This window comes from Chiloscyllium plagiosum, chromosome 3, assembly GCF_004010195.1.
Source record: "Chiloscyllium plagiosum isolate BGI_BamShark_2017 chromosome 3, ASM401019v2, whole genome shotgun sequence".
NCBI classification, from domain to species: Eukaryota; Metazoa; Chordata; class Chondrichthyes; order Orectolobiformes; family Hemiscylliidae; genus Chiloscyllium; species Chiloscyllium plagiosum.
Genome location: NC_057712.1, coordinates 31,614,408 through 31,642,327, shown reverse-complemented (window position 1 = coordinate 31,642,327; position 27,920 = coordinate 31,614,408). Strand labels below are relative to the sequence as shown.

Here is a 27,920-nt window from a genome sequence, read left to right as displayed (position 1 = left end):
CAGAGTGTGGTTACGTGTATGGAATGAGCTGCCAGAGGATGTGGTGGAGGCTGGTACAATTGCAACATTTAAGAGGCATTTGGATGGGTATGTGAATAGGAAGGATTTGGAGGGATATGGGCAGGGTGCTGGCAGCTGGGACTAGATTGGGTTGGGGTATCTGGTAGGCATAGACGTGTTGGATTGAAGGGTCTGTTTCCATGTTGTACATCTCTATGACTCTATGTTAATGTAATCAGTCAATGTGGCTCAGTTGGAAGCATTTATTTCTGAGTCACAAGTTTTGTGGATTTAAGTTCCACTCCTTAACTTGACCATAACTATATAAAAGTGATACAGAGTAAGTGCTGCACCATCAGAGGTAGGATTAAAGGTTTGGTCAAAAGTGAGATTTTCTCAGAGTATCCAAAGGAAAGAAAAGCATTGATGGAGCAATATAGAAGAGTAAGGTGGGAATTACAAAGCTTGAGATCAAGGGAAGGTGAAGGTATGGACACCAGCAGTATAGCTATTGAAAATGAAGATGATCAAGAAGCCTGAATTCAATGAGCACAAATATTCCAAAGGGCTGTGGGGCTAGGGGAGAACAAAGACCAACATGGATGAAGCCACGGAAGGTTCTGGAAATATGTTTGCAAATTTTAAAATTGAAGGTGTTGCTTGACCAGTAATCATTTAACATTCGGTAGCACAGAGGTGACAGGTTAATAGGGCAACGTGTGAACAAGAGCAGGGGGCACAGATTTTGGGGTAAACTCAGACTAATAGAAAGGAAAATAAGGACTCTGATTGATGGAGGCATTGTCATGGAGAATGTATCAGCAAACAATGCAGTGCCAATCTTCTGTTTGAATTCAAATCAGGCAATTCAGCTTTAATTATTCAACATATTGACATGGGGATTGTACCAAGGAGTTGCCAAAGCTTTTGTTAACATGAAAACTGGTCATGATGTGTCCAGCCATGGCAGTTAACTGCTGGCTGGGGCATTCTCCATTGCAATAACTCCACCAACATTGATTTGTTGAGAGGGATAGTGATGACATCGAGCTGGGGGGTATAAGCGTTCATGTGGAATTTTGCCAGGAGGCCCAGGTTCAAGTTCCACCTGCTCCAGAGGTGGGTCATAATATGTCTGTACAGGTTGATGAGAAATATCTGCATGTGGAAACCATGTTTTCGGATGATGTCACTGAGGGGCAGCAATAGATTGGAAATAGGATTCATCTTTGAGGGTCACCAGGCTATTGGTCTGGAGGCAGAAAGAGACACCACTGCAGAGTTCTCTAGTTATCATTTGATAGATCAGAATGGAACCAGGTGAGGATACCCCCACCAGGTGGTCAACAGTGTCAAATGCTTATGACAAATCAGGAAGGATAAGAAGGGATAAGTTACATTTGTCACAGTCACTTCAGATATCATTTGTGATTGTGATAAGAGCTATTTCAGTATTACAGCAGAACCCTAATTAGAAGGAGCCAGATGCAGCTCTGGGAATAATGAGGGATGGATTTAAGAGGAGATAGAAAATTTAAAGACTTTGGAGAGGTACGGGAGGTTGGAAGTAAGTGTGGTCAGTTGCAAGGATGGTAGCATCAAGAATTAGCTTCTGTGGGGAAGGGTGATGACAGCAGATTTAAAAGAGAGGGGAGCAACACCTAAAGAGAAACAAAATTATTATCTGCAGTAAACATTGGGGACAAGAAGGGAAATAGGGTGGTAAAATAATTGAGGGAGAAGAAGATGGGTTTCATGGATGAGATGCCCTCACAGAAGGTATGAGAGAAGATAAAAGGCATCTGGAGAAAGATGCAAGGTCACAATTTGGATGAGGGGGACCTTTTAAGGAACAAAGACAGAAGTTGCTGGAAAAGCTCAGCCGATCAGGCAGAATCTGTGAAGATAAATCAGAGTAAACATTTCGGATCTGGTGACCCTTCCTCAGAACTGATGGTAGCTAGGAAAATATTGGTTTATATGCAGAAGATAGGGTAGGGGAGTGGGTTAGGAGTAAATTATAGGTGGCGATAGAACCCAAAGAGGGAGAAGAACAGTTGGACAGACAAATGAGTGGAAAACAATCTGGCTATGAGAGTGAATAGACTTTAATGGAGACTATTAACAGCTAACAATAGGTAGTATGTAATGGCAGACTAGGTGATAACAAGGCCTGGTATGTGGCGTTGGGAGCTAGGACATGGGAGAGTTCAGGCCCTAAAATGACTAATCTTGATACTGAGTCTGGAGGGATGCAGGGTCCCCAAGAACTGTCAACATGGCATTGGTTGCCACAATTTTTCTGCTCCCCTCACCCAATGTACTCTGTCTTCCTCCAAACTGACTGCACTCCATAGGCTTAGATCCAATCCTTAGTTTGTGATTAAGCCCGCCGCTAAGGGTGGTGCTGTTGTACTCTGGAGTACTGAACTCTACATTGCAGAGGCTGAGTGCCAGCTCTCAGGTACCTCCTCCTATCTCCCCTGGACCATGACCCCACCATGGAACATCAGGCCATTGTGTCAACTGTGGTTATCAACCTCATTCATCTGGTGATCTTCCCCCTACTGCCTCCAGTTCTACCTCCATCCAAAAATCCACAAAGAGGATTGCCCGGGCAGACCCATTATTTCTGCCAGCTCCTGCCCCACAAAACACATCTCTTCCTACTTTGACTTGGTGTTTTCTCCCCTGGTCCAGTCCCTGCTCACTGACACGCATGTTCCTTCTGACACTTTGTGACAGTTTCGGAATTTACAGTTTGCATGCTCCAACCGCCTCCTCTTTACCATGGACCTGCAATCCCTTTACACATCATCCCCCATCAGGTCAGTATCAGGGCTCTCTGCTTCTTCCTGGAGCAAAGGCTTGAACCATTTCTACAGGTTAGAAGGGCAACCATAGGAATGTACATGGGCCCTAGTTATGCCTGTCTCTTCGTGGGATATGTGGAATATTCCTTGTTCCAGTTCTATTATGGCCCCCACCCACAATTCTTCATCCAATGTATCGATGATATCATCGGTGCTGCTTCTCTCTCTCATCCAGAATTGGAAAAATTCATTAATTTTGCTTCCAATTGTCATCCCACCCTCACTTTCACCTGGTCTATCTCTGACTCCTCCTTTCCCTTCCTCAACACCTGTGTTTCCATTCCTGGGGATAGACCAATATCCACTACAAACACACCAACTTACACAGCTACATGGACTATACATTCTTAGGTTCTACTTCCTGGAAAGATTCCATTCCATTCTCCCAGTTCCTCCGTCTCCATTGCATATGTTCCAATGAGCTGAAAATGTGTTGCTGGAAAAGCACAGCAGGTCAGGCAGCATCCAAGGAGCAGGAGAATCGACGTTTCGGGCATGAGCCCTTCTTCAGGACCTGCTGCGCTTTTCCAGCAACACATTTTCAGCTCTGATCTCCAGCATCTGCAGTCCTCACGTTCTCCTCGAATATGTTCCAATGAGGCCAACTTCAACAAAGGAGCCTCTGAAATATCTACATTCTTCCTTATCAAGGATTCCTCAGCACCGTTGTTGATGGGGGTCTCAACAGGGTCTGACCCATCTCCCGCACTTCCATCCTCACTCCTTCTCTTCCCTCCTGCAACAGCGATAGGGTACTCCCTTGTCCTTACCTGCCATCCCACCAGCATCCACATCCAGAAGATCATCAGCCGCCATTTCCACCACCTCCTAAAAGATGCCACCACCAGACATATATTCCCCTTCTGCAGGAACCATTCTCTCTGGGACACCCTGATCCACTCTTCCTTCACTCCCAACACTCCCCAACAGCCTCACGACATCTTCCCCTGCAACCGCTGAACGTATAACACCTGTCCATTAATTTCCTCCATCCAAGGGCCCAAAAGTACCTTCCAGGTGAAGCAGCACTTTTCTTGCACTTTTCTGCATTCACTGCTCACACTGTGTTTTCCTGTACGTTGGGGAAACAAACTGGGTGACCGCTTCGCAGAATATCTATGTTCTGCCCATAAAAAAAGACTCTGAGTTTCCAGGTGTTTGCCACTTTAGCACACTTCCAGATTCCCTGGCAAACATCTGTCTCAGACTTGCTGCAGTGCTCCAGTGAAGCTCAACGCAAACTGGAAGAACACCACATTTTCCACATGGGGATCTGCAGCCCTCCAGACTCAGTATTGAGTTCAATAATTTTAGGGCCTGAACCTCTCCTGTGTCCTAGCCCTCAACCCCACACACCAGGCCTTGTTATCACATAGTCTGCCATTACACACTACCTATTGTTAGCCACTAACAGTCTCCATTAAAAGCCATTCACCCTCCCAGCCAGATTGCTATCAACTGCTTTGTCTGTCCAACTGTTTCTCTCTGTGTTTGGGTTCTATCCCCATCTATTATTTATTCCTTAGCCCCTACCCCCACCCTATCTTCTGCATATCAACTGATATTTTCCTAGCTACCATCAGTTCTGAGGAAGGGGTCACTAGACCCAGAACGTTAAGTCTGAATTTTCTTCAGAGATTCTGCCTGACCTGCTGGGCTATTCCAATAATTTCTGGGGTTTTTTTCTGATTTACAGCATCTGCAGTTCTTTTGGGCCTTTTAAAAAAGTAGATGGGCTAATGGAAAGGAGGGAAGCAGTTGGTCAGGTGACCTTGATTATGGTGACAAAGAAGTACATGAACTGATTGTACTTGTGATTGAAAGCAGAAGAGTGGAGGAGGCAAGAGAGTGGGTTTAAGAAGAAGGGAGTTGGGACGACACAGTGGTTAGCACTGCTGCCTCACAGTGCCAGGGACCTGAATTCGATTCCAGCCTCGGGCGACTGTCTGTGGAGTTTGCACATTCTCCCTGTGTATGCGTGGGTTTCCTCCAGGTGCTCCAGTTTCCTCCCACATGTGCAGGTTAGATTAATTGGCCATGTTAAATTGCCCATAGTGTTTAAGGTAGTGTAGGTTTGATGCATTAGTCAGGGGTAAATGTAGAGTAATAGGGGAGGAGAATGGGTCTGGGTGGGTTACTCTTCGGAGGGTCAGTGTGGACTTGTTGGGCCAAAAGGCCTGTTTCCAAACTGTAGGGATCCTACGATTCTATGAAGGTGGTTTGTAGTAAACAAGTCGGAAGGTTATACTTGCATTCCAAGACAAATCGGGAATAGTGAGTAGTTTTAGCAGCCAAGACCTGACATGATTTTATACCGTCCAGGCAGATCTATTGGTGGATGGTGATTCTGCTCATGATCATATTGCTGAATCTAGGGGTTATCTGTGCTGACTGGATGTTGCGTTTCCTACATTGCCACAGTAACTGTACTTAAAACAAACTACATCATTGGGGTATTTGGTAGTCATGAAAGACAATAAATAATGTGCATTTTTTAAAATAAATGCATGCTTAAATCTCAGGAAAGTGTGCTCCTACTTCATTAATCACCACTGTGTTAGGTACTACATCTAAACTACATGAAAGGGCTAATTAAAAATAAGGATGTGAAAAAACCTTCCACACTTAAGGCGACCCACATTTTCAGACAACGTGTTGAATAGGTACAAGATGTTCTGAGAAAAATATCCCATGGCATCTCTTGAGCTGCATATTAAAGGAGTTTTTGTCAAAATACAAAGGTGGAAGATGCATCAGTTTTGCAGGATATATTTCAAAGGTATCTTACAGTAAAGCAGTATAAAGTAGTGCATTAATTTTGGAGGAAGAAGGTCATCTTGAATCCATCCAGTTTACAAAGATTTCAGACCATAAATCATTATTTCAAATAACATAGAGCAAAGGATTATAAAAGAGCTGTGTATATTTCACTCAAAAATATGTACATCTTGTACAATAATAGCATTAAAAAACTCACGTTTACATTGCGGAGTCTTCCAGTTATTACTCCATATTCCATCTTCTCTGCAGAATGCTACTGCTTGTTGACTAGATTCCAGTCTGAAACCTTCATTGCACTGATAGTTGACCTTGCTGCCTACACTATAATCTCTGCCAAAGACCGAGCCATTTCCAGGGGTTTTAGGAATACCACAACTGATCGCTGAAACCAAACGTGCAACAGATTAGTCTGAATCTGACAAATTTTGACCAATTTGTTTTTAAGCTAGTCAAAATGTTTCATTTCAAGAAATAACTAAAAGGCTATGAATCATACATCTTTAAGTGGTGAAATGTGCCCACACACACAAAGAAGTCATCTAAAATATCAGGAAGATATCTCTATTATGACATAGTTGGCATTTAAGTTAACATGCAATTCAGCAAGAAATGAAGATGACAAATAGAATGCTGGTCTTTATTTCAAAGGGAATGGAACATAAAGGTAGGGAGATTTTGCTCAATCTGTACATGGCATTAGTCAGACCTCAGCTGGAACATTGTAAAGAGGTTTGAGCCCATGATCAAAGTAAAAATGTACTGGAATTGGAGACTGTCCAAAGAAGGCTCACTGGGCCGATACCAGGTTTGGAAGGATAGCCTGATGAGGAAAAGTTGAGTAGATTTGACCTGTAGTCACTGGGTTATAGAAGAATGAAAGGCGGCCTATTGAAATATTAAAAATTCTTAGAGGACTTGGCTGGTAGATGCATCGAGGCTATTCCCCTTGTGGGAGAGTCTAGGACCAAAGGGCATAATCTCAGAATGTGAGAGTCACGCATTTAAGGCAGAGATAAGCAAGAAATTCAGAGCCTTGTGAATCTGTTCAACTCTTTACCAAAGAGGGCTGTGACGTTGGGTCATTAAGTAAATTCAAGGCTGAGATCAACAGATTTGTAATCAGTAAAGGATACAAGGATTATGGGTGTAAGATCATAAGGCCATAAGAAATAGGATCAGAAGTAGGCCATTTGGCCACTTGAGCCTGCTCCAGCATTCAACAGGACCTTGGCTGATCTGACATTCCTCATGTCCACTGTCTTGCCCTTTCCCCTTGATTCCTCTACTGATCAATAATCTATTTCAACCTTAAATGTACACAAGGACTCTACCCCCACAGCTGTCTGTGGCAGCGACTTCCAAAGACTCACAACTCTCTCAGAGAAGAAATTACTCCTTACCTCAGTCTTAAATTGGCACCCCTTTATTTTGAGGATATGCCCTCTGGTCCTAGATCACCCATGAGGGGCAACATCTCTTGGCACTTCCCCTGTCAATCCCATTAAGCATCCCAATATTTCCGCTATACTCCAGTGGGTAGAGTCCCAGTCTGTTTTACATTTGTTCATAAGGCAATTCCTCTGGACCAATGATCATCCTAGTGAACCTTCTCTGAACTGTCGCCAACAAAATGATAAAGAAGACCAAAAGTGCTCACAGTACTCCAAGTGTGGTCTCACCAGCACCTTGTACAGATTCAGTAAGACATCCCAACTCTTATACTCAAAACATCTTGATATAAGGGCTAACATCCCATTAGCCTTCCTGATTATCTGCTGCCCCATGCACTAGCTATTTGTGTTTCTTGCACAAGCCCCTTTGTGTTGCAATGTGAGTTGTTCATTTTCGAAGGGATAACTTCACATTTTTCCACATTATGCTCCATTTGCCAACATCCTGCCCACTTACTTAACCTATCAATACCTCTCTGTAAACTGTTTGTGTCCCTTTCACATTGTGTCTTTTCACCTGTTTTTGTGTTGTTTGCATTGATTTGTGTGACATCCCAGTGGTGACAGGTTGCCAAACTGAAAAAAGAACCTTTATCCCCACTCCCCATTTCCTGCCCATTAGCCAACTCTCTCTCCTGGTCAATATACTACCTGCAACACCATGAGCTCTTATCTTAGGATTTAACCTTTTGTGAGGTACTGTGTCACATTGAGACATCCTCAAAGAATGCTTAACAACCAGTCAGACATGGTTTCCCTTTCATAAAGCCATGATGACTGTTTGATTATAGTGGTATTTTCCAAATGTTCTGCTATTACTTCCTTATTTTAGAGGGGCTATGGGGGTTAGCCTGAGTTACAGAAGACAAGAAGAAATGAACAAAATGGGGCTTGGGATTGCAGTGCCTTGGTGCCCCCAATGCATAACTTCCTACCTTTTCAAAACTGAGCCTCTCACTCTCACCAACCTGACACACCCAACATTTTATGGCAATGGAGAGAGCTTTAGGAAGTTAATTGCCAATTCACTGGCCAGTTAAGTGTCTCAAAAGGCCAAAGGGCAAGTAATCTATTTGGCACCTCACATGCCCACCTCATCATGGGGAATAACTTGGGGGAGGGAAATGAGCACATGAAAGTGAGGAATTGGACTTCTAACATTATTTATGAGTCTCTGCATGCAAAACTAGCCCAGCATTTCCAGAACCTCCCACTCCTCAACCTTGAGTTTTCTTGCTCCTCTGCCAATTTCTTCTGAAATTTTCTGCCAGATCCTGCAAACCCACTTTCAGAATTGATGGATTGGGACCATCAATTCAGATGCTCAATGTATCTCGACAATAGGAACACCTCTGAATGGAATGATGACACCACTTCCATGAGATTGTCCCACTATGTTAGGCCTGTGCAATCACGCTGTATTACACTTACAGATAGTTACAGTACAAAGGATGTTAAATGTTATAACAGCAAGTTAATTTTATTTGATGTACATAAGTTACAGCAAATGTTACAGTGATAGCAGGTACTTCAAATATTTATGGTATTATGCTTAATGTCAAAGAAAACATTCCTGGTACTGTGGGCCTGTAACCCCAATCTTCAAGCAATGCAAAATAAGCATCCTCTGTCCAAAGGCTCACTGTCTTTGTAAAACTGTGTTTGGAGAGAAATGAGAGTGAGAGGTCCCAGGCCATCTTTTACTCACAATGAGAACAGACCTTGTCAGGTATGAGTGTGGATGCCAGATCGACATGAATTCTGAAGAATTATCAGACTCGAAACCTCAATTCTGCCATCCTCCCACATACCTGCTGAGTTTCACTAGCAATTTCTGCTTATGTCTTAGATCATCACATTGAGTATTATTAATGAGCAAAGAACATTTATAAAGTATATTGTTTAATATGGTACTGCTGTTTAAAACAAATTTCATAATGATGTGACACAACATGCACTACAGGCTGCACCTGGTGCTGCCTCACTCACTGAAAACATGCACCAAGCTCAAACTTCCCAGTCAGCTACTCTTCCAATAAGAGCAGAGAACAGACAGTTTCATTCATTGCAAAGATTCAACAGTACCTCTATAAAGAGGCCAGTGCTTTCAACAGAGAATTAGTCGTCTCAGTTGGATTGGCGTCACACAGCACTCGATGTGAAACCAAAATGCTTTGTTTGGCAGGGCCTGGCACTACTCGCAATGGAGTCAACTGAAGGCCTGAACTGTAAGCTGTATTACTACCCTAGTGGGAACAATCAACTGAAAATACTTCACACTGACATGAAATTAGTATGGGAACTGCTGTTTGAATCACATTTGGTCAAAGAATGTATGAAACACAGTACTGTGGCTCTCACACAGCTGCAATTTTTGACACACAATTTCACAGTACACTCGGCACACTGACGGTGAGATTGTACCATTTCAAAAGCTGCGGCTGGATTTTGTGAAAGCTGCAAAATCGTTCGAACAGTTTTGAAATAGCAAAACACAATTTGGACGGAGATTAAGTTTGACGTTAATCTATTTGCAAGAGTAAAGAACAATATACATCGGATACAGAGTAATATGGAATTCTGGGAAGAATTCTTCACATGGACAGCAGTTAGACTGTGGAACTTGCTATCACATGGAGTGGTCAAGATGAAAGCATTGATATATTTAAGGAGAGTTCGACAAACACAAGAGGGAATATGAGATCATGCTGGTAAGAGTTAGGCAAAAAAGAATGGGATGTGGCTTGTGTGGAGCCAAGATGAAGTGGGCTGAATAACCCATTACTGTGCTGTACAGTCTATATAATTTGTCAAGCAATAGACAACAGGAATGTTAAACTTGAGAATAGATCATTAAACTGATGTAAAAGGTTTACTTGTAAAGTTCAGTGTCACCTAACAGCAAAATATTGGAAGAGAGGGCAGCTCCTCTCTCTCTGCCTAATCTGCAATGGGATTTTATAATTCATTTCGTGATAGAGAACCTTCTAATTAAGACAGCCAATTCTTCCATCTTGGAATCACTCATTTTCCAATTCTGTGGTATACAATGGATCAATAACTGAACTGGACCAGCTAAATAAATGCAATCTGGTGCCATGTTGAGTTAAAGAGAGAATAGAGAAATTCATAGAATCATAGAATTGTGACAGAGTAGAAGCAGGCCATTCAACCCATTGAGTCCATACTAACCCTTCAAAGTGCATCCCACCTAGGCCCACCCTCCTCTACCCTATTCCTGTAACCTTGCATTTTCCATGGCTAACCCACCTAGCTCACACATCCATCGACATGATTGGCTAAATGACTTGCTGCTTCACTGTAACATTTCTGTGATTCTGCTTTCCTATTTCTTAAGAGTCTAAATTTTCTCAGGTGGCACAAGGATCAGGCAGTTTGCAAATAAACTTTAAATTGCCAGAGGTGTAATTTCTTCGTTACTCTGAACTAAAGCTACTATATTGGTACAAAATAAACCTGACCAAGTTTAACTATTACACAACCACCTCAATTGATTGTCATTTTCACAAAATAAACCTGACCAAGTTTAACTATTACACAAGCACCTCAATTGATTACCATTTTTACATACTTCACATTCTTCATTCCTGAAGCATTGTGGGCGGCACGGTGGCACAGTGGTTAGCACTGCTGCCTCACAGCGCCTGAGACCCGGGTTCAATTCCCGCCTCAGGCGACTGACTGTGTGGAGTTTGCACGTTCTCCCCTTGTCTGCGTGGGTTTCCTCCGGGTGCTCCGGTTTCCTCCCACAGTCCAAAAAAGATGTGCAGGGTCAGGTGAATTGGCCATGCTAAATTGCCCGTAGTGTTAGGTAAGGGGTAAATGTAGGGGTATGGGTGGGTTTCGCTTCAGCGGGTTGGTGTGGACTTGTTGGGCCGAAGGGCCTGTTTCCACACTGTAATGTAATCTAATGTAATCTAATGTAAAAAAAAATGAAGGGCTTTTGCCCGAAATGACAATTTTCCTGCTCCTCGGATGCTGCCTGACCTGCTGTGCTTTTCCAGCACCACATTCTTGACTCTAATTTCCAGCATCTGCAGTCCTCACTTTCCCCTATTTTCACATACAGTCATCTCTGGTCACTACTAGTTTCAATTACGGGGTCAGAAATACCAGAAAATGGAAGGATGGAAGTGGAAATTAAGCAGCAGCCTTCCTTTGACAGCACCTTCCAAACCCACAACCTCAACTAACTAAGGCACAGGGGTTGCATGGAAACCACACCTGACTGCAAGTTCACCTCTGAGCCCCACACCTTCATGGCTTGAAACAATAACTGACATATTTTCACAGTCACTGGGTTAAATTCCTGGAACTCCCCTTCTAACAGCATTATGAATCACCTGACACAATATGGATTGCAGCAGTTCAAGGCGGTGGCCAACCACCAACCCTTAAAAAGCAATTACGGATGGGCAATAAAGGTTAACTGGGCCAATAGCACCCAGATCCCAACAAGCATCCTTTATCATGAAATATAAATGGTTGTTCCCTTTGAACAACATCTGTCCAGATGAGTGCAAGATAGAAAGCTTTGACAACCTGCCTCTTGTTTCAGAAATGAATATTTAAGAATTAACATAAATATTTAAAAATTGATATCATGAGAAAAATATGTAAAGATGTGTCAGTTATTGTTAATGCGAAGAAATTCACAAGTTCCTTCATTTTGCATTTCACACTTCAGAAAACATTATTTTCTTTTCTCTGACAGTAAAATTTCTAGCATAATACAAGATAATGGCTTGTTCAGATGGAATATGAAAGCCTTATTCTTTGCTATTAATCTCCTAGTGTTACTTACGTTACAGTCAAAATCTTGTTGTGCAGCTTCAGTAATAAATGCAATAAAATATTCATATGAGCATCCCTGTTATTTTATCGAACATGTTAACCAATTTATTTTCATTAACTTAGTATCTTCTTGAAAGAAAAGCAGGATAAGGGAACTTCATGTGAATTCACAAATACTTTGTCATCAATTACCAAAAGCATTGAAATGTCAGACAAAACAGTAGTCTGCAAGTTTCTAAAGACTCATAGGATGATAGCCGCTTGGTACGCAAAGGTTCCATTCACGTTGGCAGTGAGACCATCATGAAGTTGGGATCCAAAGGCTTCCAAACCTTTTAACAGGGAACTGCCCTCAGGAAAGTCCAACTGTGCAAACAGATGGATAAGGTCAGTCTGTGGAATTGTATCACCAATTACATCACTTTCTTAATCCAGCAAACTATCATATATATACACATTTCAGGGGTGTTGAAGCATTTTGAAGAGGGACAAGTCAGGTGTAGGGCTAATGGAAGTTGTACATATCATGAATGCTTTTGTACATTGCTTTGGGAAGTTTTGTCATGAGCACAGAGGTTGGGAAATTGGGGAACTCCACAATGTGTTTTGACAGTTGGATTGATAGGTGACTTATATTAAACACATGATGACAACACTGACAGAGCGCCTTTAACAATAAAAACTGCACTGTAGATGCAGCTACCCCCATTGAACACCTTCCACCCCCACCAACAGAGATACAGTGGTTCAAAAGTGCAGCTCACCATCAACTTCTATTAGGGATGGACCATAAACGCTTGCCTCATTGATAATGCTCATATTAAACAAACAATTTTGTTTTTAAAACAGATGCAGTTTGCGAAGAGTGGAGTATGGTAGGCTTCCCAAGGGACACTGAAATCGCCAAATCCCTTGGAGACAGAAGTTTCAGCAACAATACACAATTTTTTGGGGGTAAGACTTTAAACTGTGACACTTCTGTTCTTTCAGATGAAAGATACAATATGCCAAGACATTATTTTGAATAAGAGGTAAACTATCCTCAAAATTCTCATCAATGTTCACCACAATCATATTAATCTCAAACAATACTGCAAAAATAGCTGCATTGGTCATTATATATTGGTATTCATGGGAGTTTGCTGAACACAAATTGACTGTTGTGCACCTTACATTATGACATTACTAACATTTTAAAAGTACTTCATTGGAAACAGTTTTGAGGCATCTCGACCTGATATAAAAATGCAGATCTTTATTTTTCTTTTGGCAATAACAGAGATTGATGCTGTTAGATCAAACTAAGGATCAAAAATTGTCAGAATGGTGCATCTCACAGTGACTCATGTGAAATGAACCGAGTTCCTCACCTTTCAAGTCACATTCTATGGCCACACTGTTGGTGATATGAATTGATCATGAGGCAGTCGCACAGATGTCATGTCTGGAAACACATGAACATTGTGTCCAATGTTCTACCTCCTTGACCAATCAAACAGCTGGTTAGAGGAAGAAACAGAGCCAAAGACAGAGAAGGAAAGAGGGTGAATGAGAGTTAAATTAGACACAAAGAAAGAGATAAAGAGCGGGAAAAGAAGGGAGTGGATCATGAGAGAAAGGAAAATAGTGAATTCCAGAGGATGACCACCCTCTGAGAGAAACATTTCCTTATCTCAGGCCTAAATTGTCTACCCTGTATCCTGAGACTCTAGATTTGCTGACCAGAGGAAATAGCCTCCCTGCACCTAATCTGTCCAGCCCTGTAAGAGTTTTGTACATTTTATATTATAATCCTTCTAAAGGCAAGTGTGTACAGGTCCAGTTGAACCAATTTCTCTTCATAGGATAATCCTGGTATCAGGCCTAGTTAACCAGGAGGTTGTGGCATGATACTATGACTTTAAGCAGTGTATTTTTGTCCTGGTTGTTATTTTGAAGAGATGTTTGAGGCAAAGGTTGATGAGCAGTTTACCAGAGCCACCCGAGTAAACAATGTATGTGGTCTTGGGTTTTTAAAAAAGTTGGAATAAAAGAAACAGCCTGAATGGGTGTGGTCAAGCTCCCATGGAATGAGGATTTTTTGTTTTAGTTTTCAGCTGTTGCTGTTGGGGTCTTGAAGAGGTGGAAGCTGTTTTTTTTCCCTCTTTTGATTACAGCCAAAAGCTGGGGGTTCTCTTCCCATGACTGAGTTGCATTTGAGACAAACTGTTTTCTGAATTTACGTTTTGACAATGGTGTGTTTATGCGATATTACTACATTGGAAAAGTTGATTACTGTACAGTTACTGTATCTACTATTCTGTTAAATTTTTCAAGAGAGTGAAGTTATTCAAATTCCTTCATTCTTCTGTTGTATCTTAACGATAGTGGATGAATAAAGTGTGCTTTGCTTTAAATCCAGCAGTTTGATCAATCAAATTGCAGCTGGATGTATTGCATTACATTTACTTTTAAAATAAGAAAACGTTAGGGTCTCGACTATCTTCTGAATACTTTGAGGGGGTTTGGTCTGGTCCATAACAGTTGGGAGGGCGGATCAAAAGCAAAAAATTTTTAAAAAGTTGAATGAGGCAGAAACAATCTTCAAAATGTTGGCAATGATGTCCAAAGGCAGGGACAGCGGAGTCTCGAAAGGAAACCAGTCAGCAAAACGTGGGCATGAAAGCAGATGTCATGTTTTGGTATTTAAAGGCCTTTTTTGCTGCTCCCGATTATTCAGCCCTGACCTTTCACCTTGTGCAACCAGCTGAATCCCACCGAGGCAGTGCACTCAGACTTAAATACAGAAACCGGGGTTAAAACCACAGATCATTTCTGCTCATAGATGTCACCCCAGCCTGCCCCATGGGGATCTCCCACACAGTACTGTTAAATGTGGAAAGTTGATCAGTTCCTAGCAGCTGGCTGACACACAGGCAGACACTAACGTATTAACCTGCCTTCTGGACAAGGGTAAACATCAACTGCACCTGGAGTAGATTAGATTAGATTACATTAGATTACATTACAGTGTAGAAACAGGCCCTTCGGCCCAACAAGTCCACACTGACCCGCCGAAGCAAAACCCACCCATACCCCTACATTTACCCCTTACCTAATACTACGGGCAATTTAGCATGGCCAATTCACCTGACCCTGCACATCTTTTGGACTGTGGGAGGAAACCGGAGCACCCGGAGGAAACCCACGCAGACACGGGGAGAACGTGCAAACTCCACACAGTCAGTCGCCTGAGGCGGGAATTGAACCCGGGTCTCAGGCGCTGTGAGGCAGCAGTGCTAACCACTGTGCCACCGTGCCGCCCACGGAGTACTATCAACTCGTTGAAAGATGCTCTTTGGTCTGACTGAAACTTGTTGGTCTTCCAGAACAAGGAGGTGACCTTGTCTGGGCATTGCAGACTGGCACCTTCCAAGATCCTGGACTACAAGCTGAGGGACACACGAAAGCTTGAGGCAGCTGCTGCCAAGGCTCAGTGGGGAAAGCCCACTGCCTGAAGTCTTTCTGCTGAAGTTAAATTGGATTCGTTCAATTATCAGAGCCACCTCGATGCCTCAAATGCATGTCAATATAGTCTTGTACAAGTAAGAGCTGCCTTCAGTTTGTTTGGATAGAGTCAAACTCCAATGTTTGTTTGCTTCCTTAATATGCTACTGTACAGAACTGAATTGTGTTTGTGACTATCTATCTATCTATCTATCTATCTATCTATATATAAACACACATATGTACATACATATAATACATATGTATATATAAAGATATCTTTTATGAATAAAATATATTTGAATTTTTTTTAAAAATGCTTTACTTGACATGCTACTGTACAGAAAAAAAATCTGTCCTGCAGGTTAAAATTCACCTTGCATCTTCAATGAATTTATGTAAGTTCAAAATGAATACAGCTGCTTCTTTGCTCAATTATGTCCCAAAACAGCTTTGATATCTCAAAGCCATCATTCTCCCAGTCAAAGCAAGCTGCAGTTCACACTTGCACGGCCAATTTTATTTCTGTTAAAAACCTGCAGAGGAACAGCTTTGGAAGAATTCAAAAGATAATTGCTCTTTTTTTTGAGGTCTGACTTGAATATTTCATCGACAGCAGTACAAATTCACAATGAGAAGTTTCTGTTTTTGGAAACATACCTTTGTAATTAAAGATATATTTGTTCACAGCTTGACATTCGTATATTTACTCACTGTGCAAAGGAACTGCATCTTCCTGACAAAAACACAAGGGAAATGTAATGTAGGATGTGTCAGCATCTTGTCTTCCAGTTATGTTGATCAGTGTGGTATAAATGGTGTTGTCACTGCAGTAAAATGAAGACAAGGTACTTGGAATCCACCTTACCGCCTACGAACTGTCTGAGATGCCACTACCTCACAAACCTTAACCGTGGAGTTGAATTGAACCAAGCTTTTCCCGAATGACTGATTCAACTCTTCCAGTCTCCCAGTCAGACCTGGAATAGCCCGGACTGGTCAAAGACAAAGCACATGGAATGAGCTGTTCCAGTGCTTCCAGGCCAGTTGGATGTTAAAGGAAGAGGAAGCCTTTCCTTTTGACCAGTCTGACTCGGCAAGCACTTTCCGGCCACATGGAACTCAATCAATGACAATATAGGAGCAAATTACTGTGGACGCCGGAATATGAACTGAAAACAAAAAAATGCTGGAGATCACAGTATGTCAGGAAGCAACCTTGGAGAGAAAGCAAGCTAACGTTTTGGGTCTAGATGGCTCTTCATTAGGGCTGAAGTGTGGGGGGGAGGGGACAGCATTTATGCAATAGTGAGGGCGAATGGGGGACGGGGGATTGCATGGTTTGGGGTGCTGAGTTGGAAAGGATGTTGGCAGTTCAGATTAAGTGATCAGAATGTGAGAATGGCAGAACAATGGTGCGTCCAACCAACAGAGTGGAAGGAACAGGCAGTCCCACTGGAGAGGGGAGAGGGGAGAGGACATGGTGACAGAGAATGTAACAAGCAAAGCCAAAAAAAAATTGGAGGAATGAGTTCACGATCTGAAGGTGTTGAACTCAATATTGAGCCCAGAAGGTTGCAAAGTACCCAATTTGAAGATGAGATGTTGTTCCTCCAGGCTTTGCTGTGAGTCGCTGGAGGGCCACAACTGACTCTTCAAAGTGATGTTCAAGGCCACAGTGACGAGGCATAGTGAGCCTGTCCTCATTGATGATGTTGATGGAGAATCAGTCCAGGTAAGGCAGAGGTAGAAAGTTTTCCAGAATTTAAAGTCATCAGGGTATTTGGGAATCAGCACAGACTCAAAGCGGGGAATAGTCTACTTCTATTTCCTATGTTTCTATACAGGGATGCATATTGTAAGAATCTGCTCCGAGAGTTGCAGTGTCCTGCCAAATTAACCTTTAGTTTCCTCTGTTGTCTGTGGTAGATCATGTGTGAGGGCTTGGTCACTCTTACCTTCCTGCTCCCCCTTTTCTTTTCAGCATCCTCCTAATGCTCAGGGTTCCTCTCTCCCTGTGAAGGGTGTTACATCTCAGTGCCACTGAGGTCCAAACCTGGCTGTCATGCTCCAGTTTCCAGGGCAACCTTCATTTTGTGGTGGGGGAGGGGCATAATCATTCATATTTGGCAGCTTTGGTCCAACTGTTCTGACCCAAATGGGCCAGGGTAGGATGACGAGTCCCAATTGTCACAAATCTAGCCCCTTTTTTGTCAAAAATCTGTTTCTTCTCTCAAGAAGACTCCGTCCTTGATTTTTTCAGAGGGGCAATGAATCGGGCCGGTTTGGTACAGAGATAAAAAGGATTTTGAGAGGCCTTTTGTTTATATGTAAAAGTGGTCATGGTTCAGAAGTGACCCGTATAATGAAAGGGGAGTGGTCAGCTCTTTAGCTGAGCTAAGCTGAGCAGTTTTAGTTCAGTCTTGAACTGGGAAGTTCAACAGGGAGCTGTGTGGAAACTCTCTTTCTCTCTTTCTACCCTTCAACTTCAACCTGTAAGCGTGTGTTCCATTTATACTGTTTTTAAAAGGGAATTTGCTTATTGGTACTGTGGTTTATATTCAGAATAGCACAATTAAGTTTGGTTAGATAGGTTGAGTTCTGTAGGGGTTCTTTATTCTGTTCTTTGTGTTTTATTGTGTAACTTTGTGGAATAATGTTTGTCTGTTTTAAATCTAGTAGTCAACTATGTTACTCCTGGTATTTTCAATGTACACTTAGCGAAATAAATTGCAAAGTTATGGTCTAGGGCTGCCTGCTTAAGAATGTTTTGAGTGGTCTGGCCTCGTCCATAACACAATGAAGACCCATCCACTGAGTTACCACTCTCCCTGCCAGCTCTTCAAAGGACAAGGTGCAACCCTTCAACAAGTAGTGAGTGTCCCTTTGTCCCACTGACCATCTTATGGAAGCTGCAGTGGTTCCCCTGAGCAGCCATAACTGGCTCCCTGTTCTGACCCACCTCCCTTCAACGTGTCTGCAGCAGACACCTCCTGAAACCAACGCAGCCTCTTTAAAATTCCATCCTCACCCTCAATAACCTCCCACCAAGCTTTTTAGCTCAGTTAATAGATCCTTATCCCATACCCGCTCTGCTTTGGTGAATGTTATTGGTATCGGGAATACTATAGTGATAACAATACCCCATCTGGCATTACTATTGTTGGGGCCTTCTCCATTATTATTCCAGATTTCTGAAGGATGGGTGATAGAGAGTACTTAAAACGCAAAGAAAGGTGACAACTACAACCGTATGATGAGGGAATGATAGTCATCCAAAGGTGTTCCTCTCTTGAAAAGATAAAGAATGAACTGATATCAGCATTTCAGATAAATACCTCAAGTATGTTTGGGTGCAGCAAACAAAAATCAGGACAAGAGATAACGTTTTGAAAGTAACAGTAACAAAATTGAACAGCAAATGCAGGTAACATCTTTTTTCAGCCACTAACCGGTAGGAACTAACCGGTGCTGATATGGAGGGAGTTCCAGGATTTTGATCCAGTGACAGTGAAGGATTGGCGCTATATTTACAAGCCAGGATGATGACTGGCTTAGAAATTACCTTGCAGATGGTGGTGTTACCATGCTATTTTTCAGTGGGTGGCACGGTGGCACAGTGGTTAGCACTGCTGCCTCACAGCGCCTGAGACCTGGGTTCAATTCCCGCCTCAGGCGACTGACTGTGTGAAGTTTGCACGTTCTCCCCGTGTCTGCGTGGGTTTCCTCCGGGTGCTCCGGTTTCCTCCCACAGTCCAAAGATGAGCAGGTCAGGTGAATTGGCCGTGCTAAATTGTCCGTAGTGTAAGGTAAGGGGTAAATGTAGGGGTATGGGTGGGTTGCGCTTCGGCGGGTCGGTGTGGACTTGTTGGGCCGAAGGGCCTGTTTCCACACTGTAATCTAATCAAAGGAAGAGACCTGGAACAGGAGGACATGAGAGCTGAGCTCACTCTGAAGTTGATGTTTTGGCTTCCTGCTTTCAGCTGAAGCCAGAAACTTTGCATGAAGGAAAAGGAAAAGGGTAACTGGGTAGGAGTAGCTCTAGAGATGTTCCACTGGCAGTGGATGGACTGTCTGTCCAGAGATGTGAGGTACTCAAAAATGGGGAAGGAGACAAAAATAGTACTGTACCTCAGAATTCAGAAAGCTATGTTCAACTCAAAATAGAATATGAACATCAGCAGGTTAATATGCAGTGTGTTTGTACATGTGTAAGATGGCACCCCCAGTTCTCTGTACAGTTGCTCACCATTTATGTTTTACTTGGGATGTGGGCATCCCTAGGCAGGCCAGCATTTACTGCCCATCCCTAATGCCCTGTAGGTTGTGATGGGTTGTCTTCATGAACTGATACAGTCGTTAGGATGTAGGAACTAACCGGTGCTGATATGGAGGGAGTTCCAGGATTTTGATCCAGTGACAGTGAAGGATTGGCGCTATATTTACAAGCCAGGATGATGACTGGCTTAGAAATGACCTTGCAGATGGTGGTGTTACCATGCTATTTGCCCTTCTTGGTGGTAGAGGGTGCAGGTTTGAAAGGTGCTGCCAGAGGAGCAGTAGCGAATAGTTGCAGTGTATCTTGTAGATGGTACACATTGTCGATGCTGGGTGCTGCGGTGAATGGAGCTAATTTTCAAAGCAGGGAATAAGATCCCAATCATGTGGGTTTGCTTTGCCCTGGAAGGTGACAGACATCTTGAGTGTCGTTGGAGCTGCATCCAGGCAAATGGGGAGCATTCCATCACACTCCCGACTTGTATTTTGCAGATGGTGGACAAGCAGGAAGTGAGTTACTTGCTGCAAGATTTCTAGCCTCTGAGCTGCTCTTTCATACAAGGTCATAAGTGGCTGATTCAGTTAAACTTCTTAAATCAGATTTACTAAGGAAGGCATAAGGAGGTTTAAAAGAATGATTCCCACATAGCCTCCCCGATTAGTCCTCAAAGGAGCTCTTCAGATGACATTATGAACTACAATATGGTGAGTGATGGGTACCTAAAAATAGAAAATAAAGAAAGTGTTGCTTAAGGCTTACAATAATTCAGCTCTAGCCGACAGGACATTGAATGCTCATATTCTGCCGGTCTGTTCACGAACAAGGAATAATTTATTTGTGTATCTGTAATTCTGATGGCCACCAGATGGCAATATAGGAACACAACACTGAAAGGTTTGTTTGCTTAACTCATTTCAAAATGAGCATTTACCAAGAATAGATATTGCTGCTATTTAAAGCACTAGTGCACAGTGCAAGACTAAGTAAATGTTGTAATCACTTAAATGGGATAAAATGACACAAATTTTCTCACAGAAGATAGGAGGTATAAGAATCTTGCTCACTGTCACAATAAATCTCTTTGTTGTCACACCTCACGACTTTAATAAATGTATGGAGATTACCTCACGTTGCGTGCTTCAGATTATGATTAGATTTCTTCCAGCGACAGGATGGTGAGACATATTTTTAATCAGTGAGTCAGGATTATGAGGAACAAACTTGAAAGTAGAATTCAGGATAATCAGATCAGCCCATGATCTCATTGAAAGGCAGAACAGACTGGGTGGGCTGAATGGCCTACATTTGCTCCGACATCTTCTGGTTTCATGGTATTCATCATGAAGTAAGTCTGATGCTTCCTTGAATAGCACATTCAAGTTGTGCTAACAGGTGCTAAGGAACCAACAAAGACAGTGTGGATCAAAGGCAGTGACCTTTGACCTCATGGTGATCTTAAAGATATGAACACTGACTGCTGTGCTGAAATTCAGTGCAGTGATGTTCACCTACAAATAACTAACATGCTCAAACAATATTGCTGTGAACAAATGAAAGCCAGAGGGTACATGTATTGTTGTATCCCATGTGTTTTGTCTCTCATTCTCTTTCTGAAAAGGTTACAGTACTGCACTTAATTTGTAGAACTGACAGTGAGAGTCAAATATACACAGATGGGGGGGGGGGTAATTCATGTATACGTCTTTAGTAAGACAAAAATCTAAAGAGGGAAATTCCACTTCCATGCAGACAGGACTGAACCATTAGCGTAATGATCTTGACAATTAATATTCTTACCTTGACAGAGTGGGACTGCAGCATCCCACTCATACATGCCATTTGGGGACAGCCTACACGTGGCATTATTCCGGCCCACCAGTCGATAACCGGTTTTGCAGTAAAACTGCAACACACTGTTTAAAGCGCCGACTGTCTTATTCAGTATTCCGCCATTCAAAGGGACACTGTTCAAGCTGCAGTATGGAGCTGCAAGCACAAACAATGGTTTAATTGTAGAATTTCAACACTTGTCATTCAACAAGCATAAACATGAAGACAGACTTCACAATTGCTGACCATTTTAAGTGAGAAAATGACTCAAAAAAAGCAAAGCCTTCAGCCATTAGAAACATGAACCTTAATCCGACTTTCTTTTCGGGATGCCGGATGACCTATTGTGCAGGGTACTCTTCTTATTGAGAGTATAACACCAATTCTAAGTTGATTTACCTATTCCTCACTATTATCATTATTATTTAGTGGCTTTATGACATTGAGTTTCTTCAGCTACTTCATGAGCTGTGCTATTTTTGTCAGTCCCCTGTTACTCTCCTGCATCCATTACAAAGCAACCCCAGTTGTTCAGCAACTCAATAATCAGGGTGGTTTGATGTGGCCAGAAAATCTGCTCAATTCCCACGAGGAAGTTGATTTAAGAATGAATTGTGGGTCTATTCCACTGGCAGAAGGCCATATCTTGTATTTTCCCCTGCCAACACTACAATCCTCCAGCCAGCTATGTATTATGTTCAACATTATGATGAAAACCGATAGACGACAGAATCATTTGACATTGTTTCTTGAATTCCTGACTGCGATAGATTCCAACACGCAAACATATCAGGAACCACCTGATCAGAAACAATCTGCTCAACAGAATAACAAAAAGAGAATCCCTCGCGCTTTTGGTCTGGAAGAAACCAATCAGTAAGCGCTTTTTTTTGTTGCTATGTACTTAAATTTCACTCATCAGATTGTCCTGGAAGACTTTGGAATGAGCACTTGTAACATGCACTGAGTTTCTTTTCTTTCAAATGAGCTGTTATTCTGAAAACTTTTGGCTATTTTGATACTAAGCTTTGTATCATGAGAAATGATTGATTTTTGCCTTATTTTCTTTGCTTGCTCATATGAGTCATGAGAATGCTCTGAGCTAGTAAAGTTAGGGGCCAATGTGAAGAACTATCCTCATCGTGGAAGAGCTGTAACCACTCACACCGAACGAGACATCATGTATGACAGATGTATCAGCTGCATTTATCATGGACTCTGGCTAATACTAATAAAGGTTTTCTCAGCCCTCTCCTGAATGAACTGACAACTACCCTGTAATAATATGATTGGTTGAGTAATAGCTCTATCATGAGTTGAAGATGAGGCAGCAGCACACCATATCAATGTAAAAGCACCTACAAAGTCTCTTTTCCACTAGTGTAAGTTCCTTGGAACACTTTAATCCTTTTAGATGATTACTGTGCTATGTTTTGTTATGAAGAATTATAAATCACAGTGAAATGAAGACAGATGGGCCAATGTGAAAAAGGATAACTCATGATAAAGCATTATAAACTCTGTGAAAAACTGCAACACGTGATGATGTTAAACAAATGTTGAACACTGTGAAAGAATGAAGATGTTGGCCTGGATTTCATAAAGTTGGAGAATTTAAAGGGTTCCAGTTCACAAAAGCTTTTAGTTACGTAGGAAATGTTAGAAAATTTAAAACCCAGTCTAACACTTGCATAAAAGTTAAACTGATGACTCCACCACTAACATCATCCCCACCAAAAAAACTATATTTTCTTCCAAACCCCTGAGAACCACACCTGATGAAATGAATCCATCACCACCACCAGCACCCTCCCCTCCAATCTGCTGGACCCAACCAGCCCCACCTGGTCCCACCTGACCCTGTAGAAGCTGATACCTACCTCTTCTGATTGTCATGTCATGGCTTCTTATACACTGGGACCTTAATCCTCACTCCCAAGGCTCCCTACCCACTGGTACCTTAACTCTCTCCCACACGAGGCTCCATACCATCGAGCACCTTAACTCCCTCACCCACCAGGCTCCTTAACCACTAAGACTTTAACTTTCTCACCCACCAGGCTCCCTACCTAGTGGCACCTTAACTCACTCTCTCTCTCACTAAGTTCTCTACCCACTGGCACCTTAACACTGTCACCCACTTGGCATGCTGCCATACCCATCTTCCAAAGCAGCCTTGCATTTATCTTATATGTTTATCTTTTCTCTGTCACTGCTACAGTGTATTCGGGACTTTTAACTCCTGAAATATGACAGCAAAGGTGATGGGAAAGGGCTGTGCCTTGGCCTATAATGCTCCACTGGAGCTAAATGGGTTTTGCCTGGTTATCTCACTCCAGTGAGTGTAGTTGTGAAAGGCCAGCCTCAACACCATAGCAAACAAATCAGCAGCAGCTCAGTGGGTTATTGCAAAGTGAAATATTGTCAGTCAAAGCTGTTTCAGTGATAATCAGAACTTCTATGGGTCATTCTATGTGAAATGCGTAGGAACTATTAATAAAGCTTGACTTGGAACTTCTTTAAGAAAATGTTTTTACACTCAGCTGACAACTGAGAATTACACAGCACAATTTCTTGCATGAAAACTGAGACTGCAATTAAATCATAATCTACATCGAAAAATATACTACACACAAACCTTAACACGTTCAATAAAAGTATGCTGAACACACCTGACAGTCTGTCAGACTTGGTTTCAAATCATCCCCTTTCGGTTTTGCTCACATTCACAAAAGGGTTCTCATTTGGTCTGCTGATATTTTCCATTTTAAAACCAAATGGATTGAATTTTTAAAATCGGGAGTCAGGAATGGGACATGGAGGCTAGTACCGAGTCTCCAACTCTAAATGGTCGGTGCAATTTTACCTTGTTTGGAGGGGCAAGAAGGGTAAGCCTTTGGACGGGTTGGTGATTCTTATCCTGTTACCACCACCTCAGCAATTCAGTGCTGGGTGAGAAGGCCAATGGGTATCTTCTTGACTCACCACTAATTATGTACTTAAGAGGTCCTTTAGAATTGCCACTGGCATCATAACCTGGCCTTCCTGCAGGTGAGATAAATGGGAAACAGGGATGACTTGCTTGCCAGATTGCAGAATGAGTGCCATCACTTGCCATAATCTGGGGCTAATCAGGGACATGGAATAGGGAAAAGAGATGACTGATGAAAGTCAACCCTTTGCCCTTGCTACTGATCCATGCCCACTCCCCCACCCGACCCACTTTGTGATCCGAATGAAAAGGATTTACCTTCTAGCTGTTGGATAAATGTAATATGCTCTTGAGTACATCTATCCAGGAAGAGTGGTTAATGTCAGCTCACCAAATACTTAGTTATCTCACTCAAATGCAAAACTGGCTAATGTGAAGATTAAATATGGATCCATATCATAACATCCAAGCGTTTCTGATCAGTATGGGTTACTACAGTTCAATCAATGCTTCCTGATTCAGGAATTTCAGGAAATGCTCACTTTTCTTATAATAAGCTACAACCCATGATGATATCCATGGGAGGTGTAGTTTGCACACACACTTGACTGGGTTCTTGATACACACAATTGGCAAAAGATGCAGAGGCAGGATTGGGTGAATTATTCAAAATAATTGATGTTACAAGTTAGTATAGTCCCTGAACTGGAGGTGGAAAATGATTTGGTTAGAACTTGCAATCAGGTTGGATCAAAGGGACAAAGCTGCAAGGCTATTGGGAAAGAGCTGGGGAGTGAGACAAACCTTTGTTTTCCAAACAGCGGAATACACTTGATGGGTCAAGTGGCATATTGTTCTCCAAGATTGTATGGTTCTATGTCCTGGGCAATTTCACTGAACTCATCCTCCCAGGATAAAGCAATAACTAAGGATAGCATGAGTGTAACACAGATTCTGTAACCCAAAGTCCCTTTGGGCACAATACTGATGAATTCAGTATTACATGTAAAACAGACAACTACCAATTGTACTATGTGACTGCAGCGTAGCTACTGATTCTGTCCCTGTCTCTGCAAAAGTCTGAGACCAACCTGAGCTGTTTGCTATGTAGGTGTCACATGACCCTGGCTTAATCTTTCCACGACATATTCATGGCACCTTGGAGACTGCTTCTCACCAACCTCCGTAACACTGCCTTGTCTGAGTTCCTCTGCTGCTTAAACTCTCATTTGTGCCTTTGTTAACTCATACCTTGACTACTTCAATGCACTCTTTGCTGCAGCTCTCACCCATTCTATATTCTCTAAAGATAAGGTCAACCAAAGTTCTGCTGCCATTGTCTTAACTCAGAACAAATCCATTCCAGTGTCATCCCTGAGCTCCTCTACACCACTCTGCCTCCCAACCTCACTTCTAAGAGTCATAGAGTCATAGAGATGTACAGCATGGAAAAAGACCCTTCAGTCCAACCTGTCCATACAGATCAGATATCCCTACCCAATCTAGTCCCACCTGCCAATACCCGGCCCATATCCCTCCAAACCCTTCCTATTCATATACCCAACCAAATGCCTCTTAAATGTTGCAATTGTACCAGCCTCCACCACATCCTCTGTCAGCTCATTCCATACACGTACCACCCTCTGCGTGAAAAAGTTGCCCCTTAGGTCTCTTTTATATCTTTCCCCTCTAACCTCAAACCTATGCCCTTTAGTTCTGGACTCCCCATCCCCAGGGAAAAGATTTTGTCTATTTATCTTATCCATGCCCTTCATAATTTTGGAAACCTCTATAAGGTCACCCCTCAGCTTCCGACGCTCCAGGGAAAACAGCTCCAGCCTGTTCAGCATCTCCCTGTATCTCAGATCCTCCAACCCTGGCAACATCCTTGTAAATCTTTTCTGAACCCTTTCAAGTTTCACAACATCTTTCCGATAGGAAGCAGACCAAAATTGCACACAATATTCCAACAGTGGCCTAACCAATGTCCTGTACAGCCATAACATGACCTCCGAACTCCTATACTCAATACTCTGACCAATAAAGGAAACTATACCAAATGCCTTCTTCACTATCCTATCTACCTGCGACTCCACTTTCAAGGAGCTATGAACCTGCACTCCAAGGTCGCTTTGTTCAGCCACACTCCCTTGGACTTTACCATTAAGTGTATAAGTCCGGCTAAGATTTGCTTTCCCAAAATGCAGCACTTTGCATTTATCTGAATTAAACTCCATCTGCCACTTCTCAGCCCATCGGCCCATCTGGTCCAGATCCTGTTGTAATCTGAGGTAATCCTCTTCGCTGTCCGCTACACCTCCAATTTTGGTGTCATCTGCAAACTTACTAACTGTACCTCTTATACTCGCATCCAAATCATTTAAGTAAATGACAAAAAGTAGAGGACCCAGCACCGATCCTTGTGGACACAGGCCTCCAGTCTGAAAAACAACCCTCCACCACCACCCTCTGTCTTCTACCTTTGAGCTAGTTCAGTATCCAAATGGCTCGTTCTCCCTGTATGCCATGGGATCTAACTTACTAATCAGTCTCCCATGGGGAACCTTGTCGAACGCCTTACTGAAGTCCATATAGATCACATCTACTGCTCTGCCCTCATCAATCAATAGACAATAGACAATAGTTTTGAACTGAATAAATTTCCATGCCTCTTTGTTACTTCTTCAAAAAACTCAATCAAGTTTGTGAGACATGATTTCCCACGCACAAAGCCATGTTGACTATCCCGAATCAATCCTTGCCTTTCCAAATACATGTACATCCAGTCCCTCAGGATTCCCTCCAACAACTTCCCCACCACTGAGGTCAGGCTCACTGGTCTATAGTTCCCTGGCTTGTCTTTACCCTTTTTAAATAGTGGCACCACGTTTGCCAACTTCCAGTCTTCCGGCACCTCACCTATGACTATCGATGATGCAAATATCTCAGCAAGAGGGCAAGCAATCACTCCTTTAGCTTCCCACAGAGTTCTCAGGTACACCTGATCAGGTCCTGGGGATTTATCCACCTTTAACCATTTCAAGACATCCAGCACTTCCTCCTCTGTAATCTGGACATTTTGCAAGATGTCACCATTTATTTCCCTCCAGTCTATATCTCCCATATTCTTTTCCACAGTAAATACTGATGCAAAATATTCATTTAGTAACACCCCCATTTTCTGTGGCTCCACACAAAAAGGCTGCCTTGCTGTTCTTTGAGGGGTCCTATTCTCTCCCTAGTTACCCTTTTGTCCTTAATATATTTGTAAAAACCATTTGGATTCTCCTTAATTCTATTTGCCAAAGCTATCTCATGTCCCCGTTTTGCCCTCCTGATTTCCCTCTTAAGTATACTCCTACTTTCTTTATACTCTTCTAAGGATTCACTCAGGAGAAAGTGAGGACTGCAGATGCTGGAGATCAGAGCTGAAAATGTGTTGCTGGAAAAGCGCAGCAGGTCAGGCAGCATCC

General features: G+C 42.5%; 1 protein-coding gene across 1 annotated transcript in view; it reads right to left on the bottom strand.

Moving 5' to 3' along the window:
- Positions 1 to 27,920, bottom strand: part of LOC122548600 (CUB and sushi domain-containing protein 1-like) — a 2,366,391-nt gene that overhangs the window by 182,275 nt on the left and 2,156,196 nt on the right. The window contains exons 50-51 of the mRNA XM_043687435.1: positions 21,483 to 21,671; positions 5,851 to 6,036 (exon numbers count right to left, since the gene is read on the bottom strand). Coding sequence (XP_043543370.1) covers positions 5,851 to 6,036; positions 21,483 to 21,671 — 375 coding nt within the window. The remainder of the gene's footprint in view (positions 1 to 5,850; positions 6,037 to 21,482; positions 21,672 to 27,920) is intronic.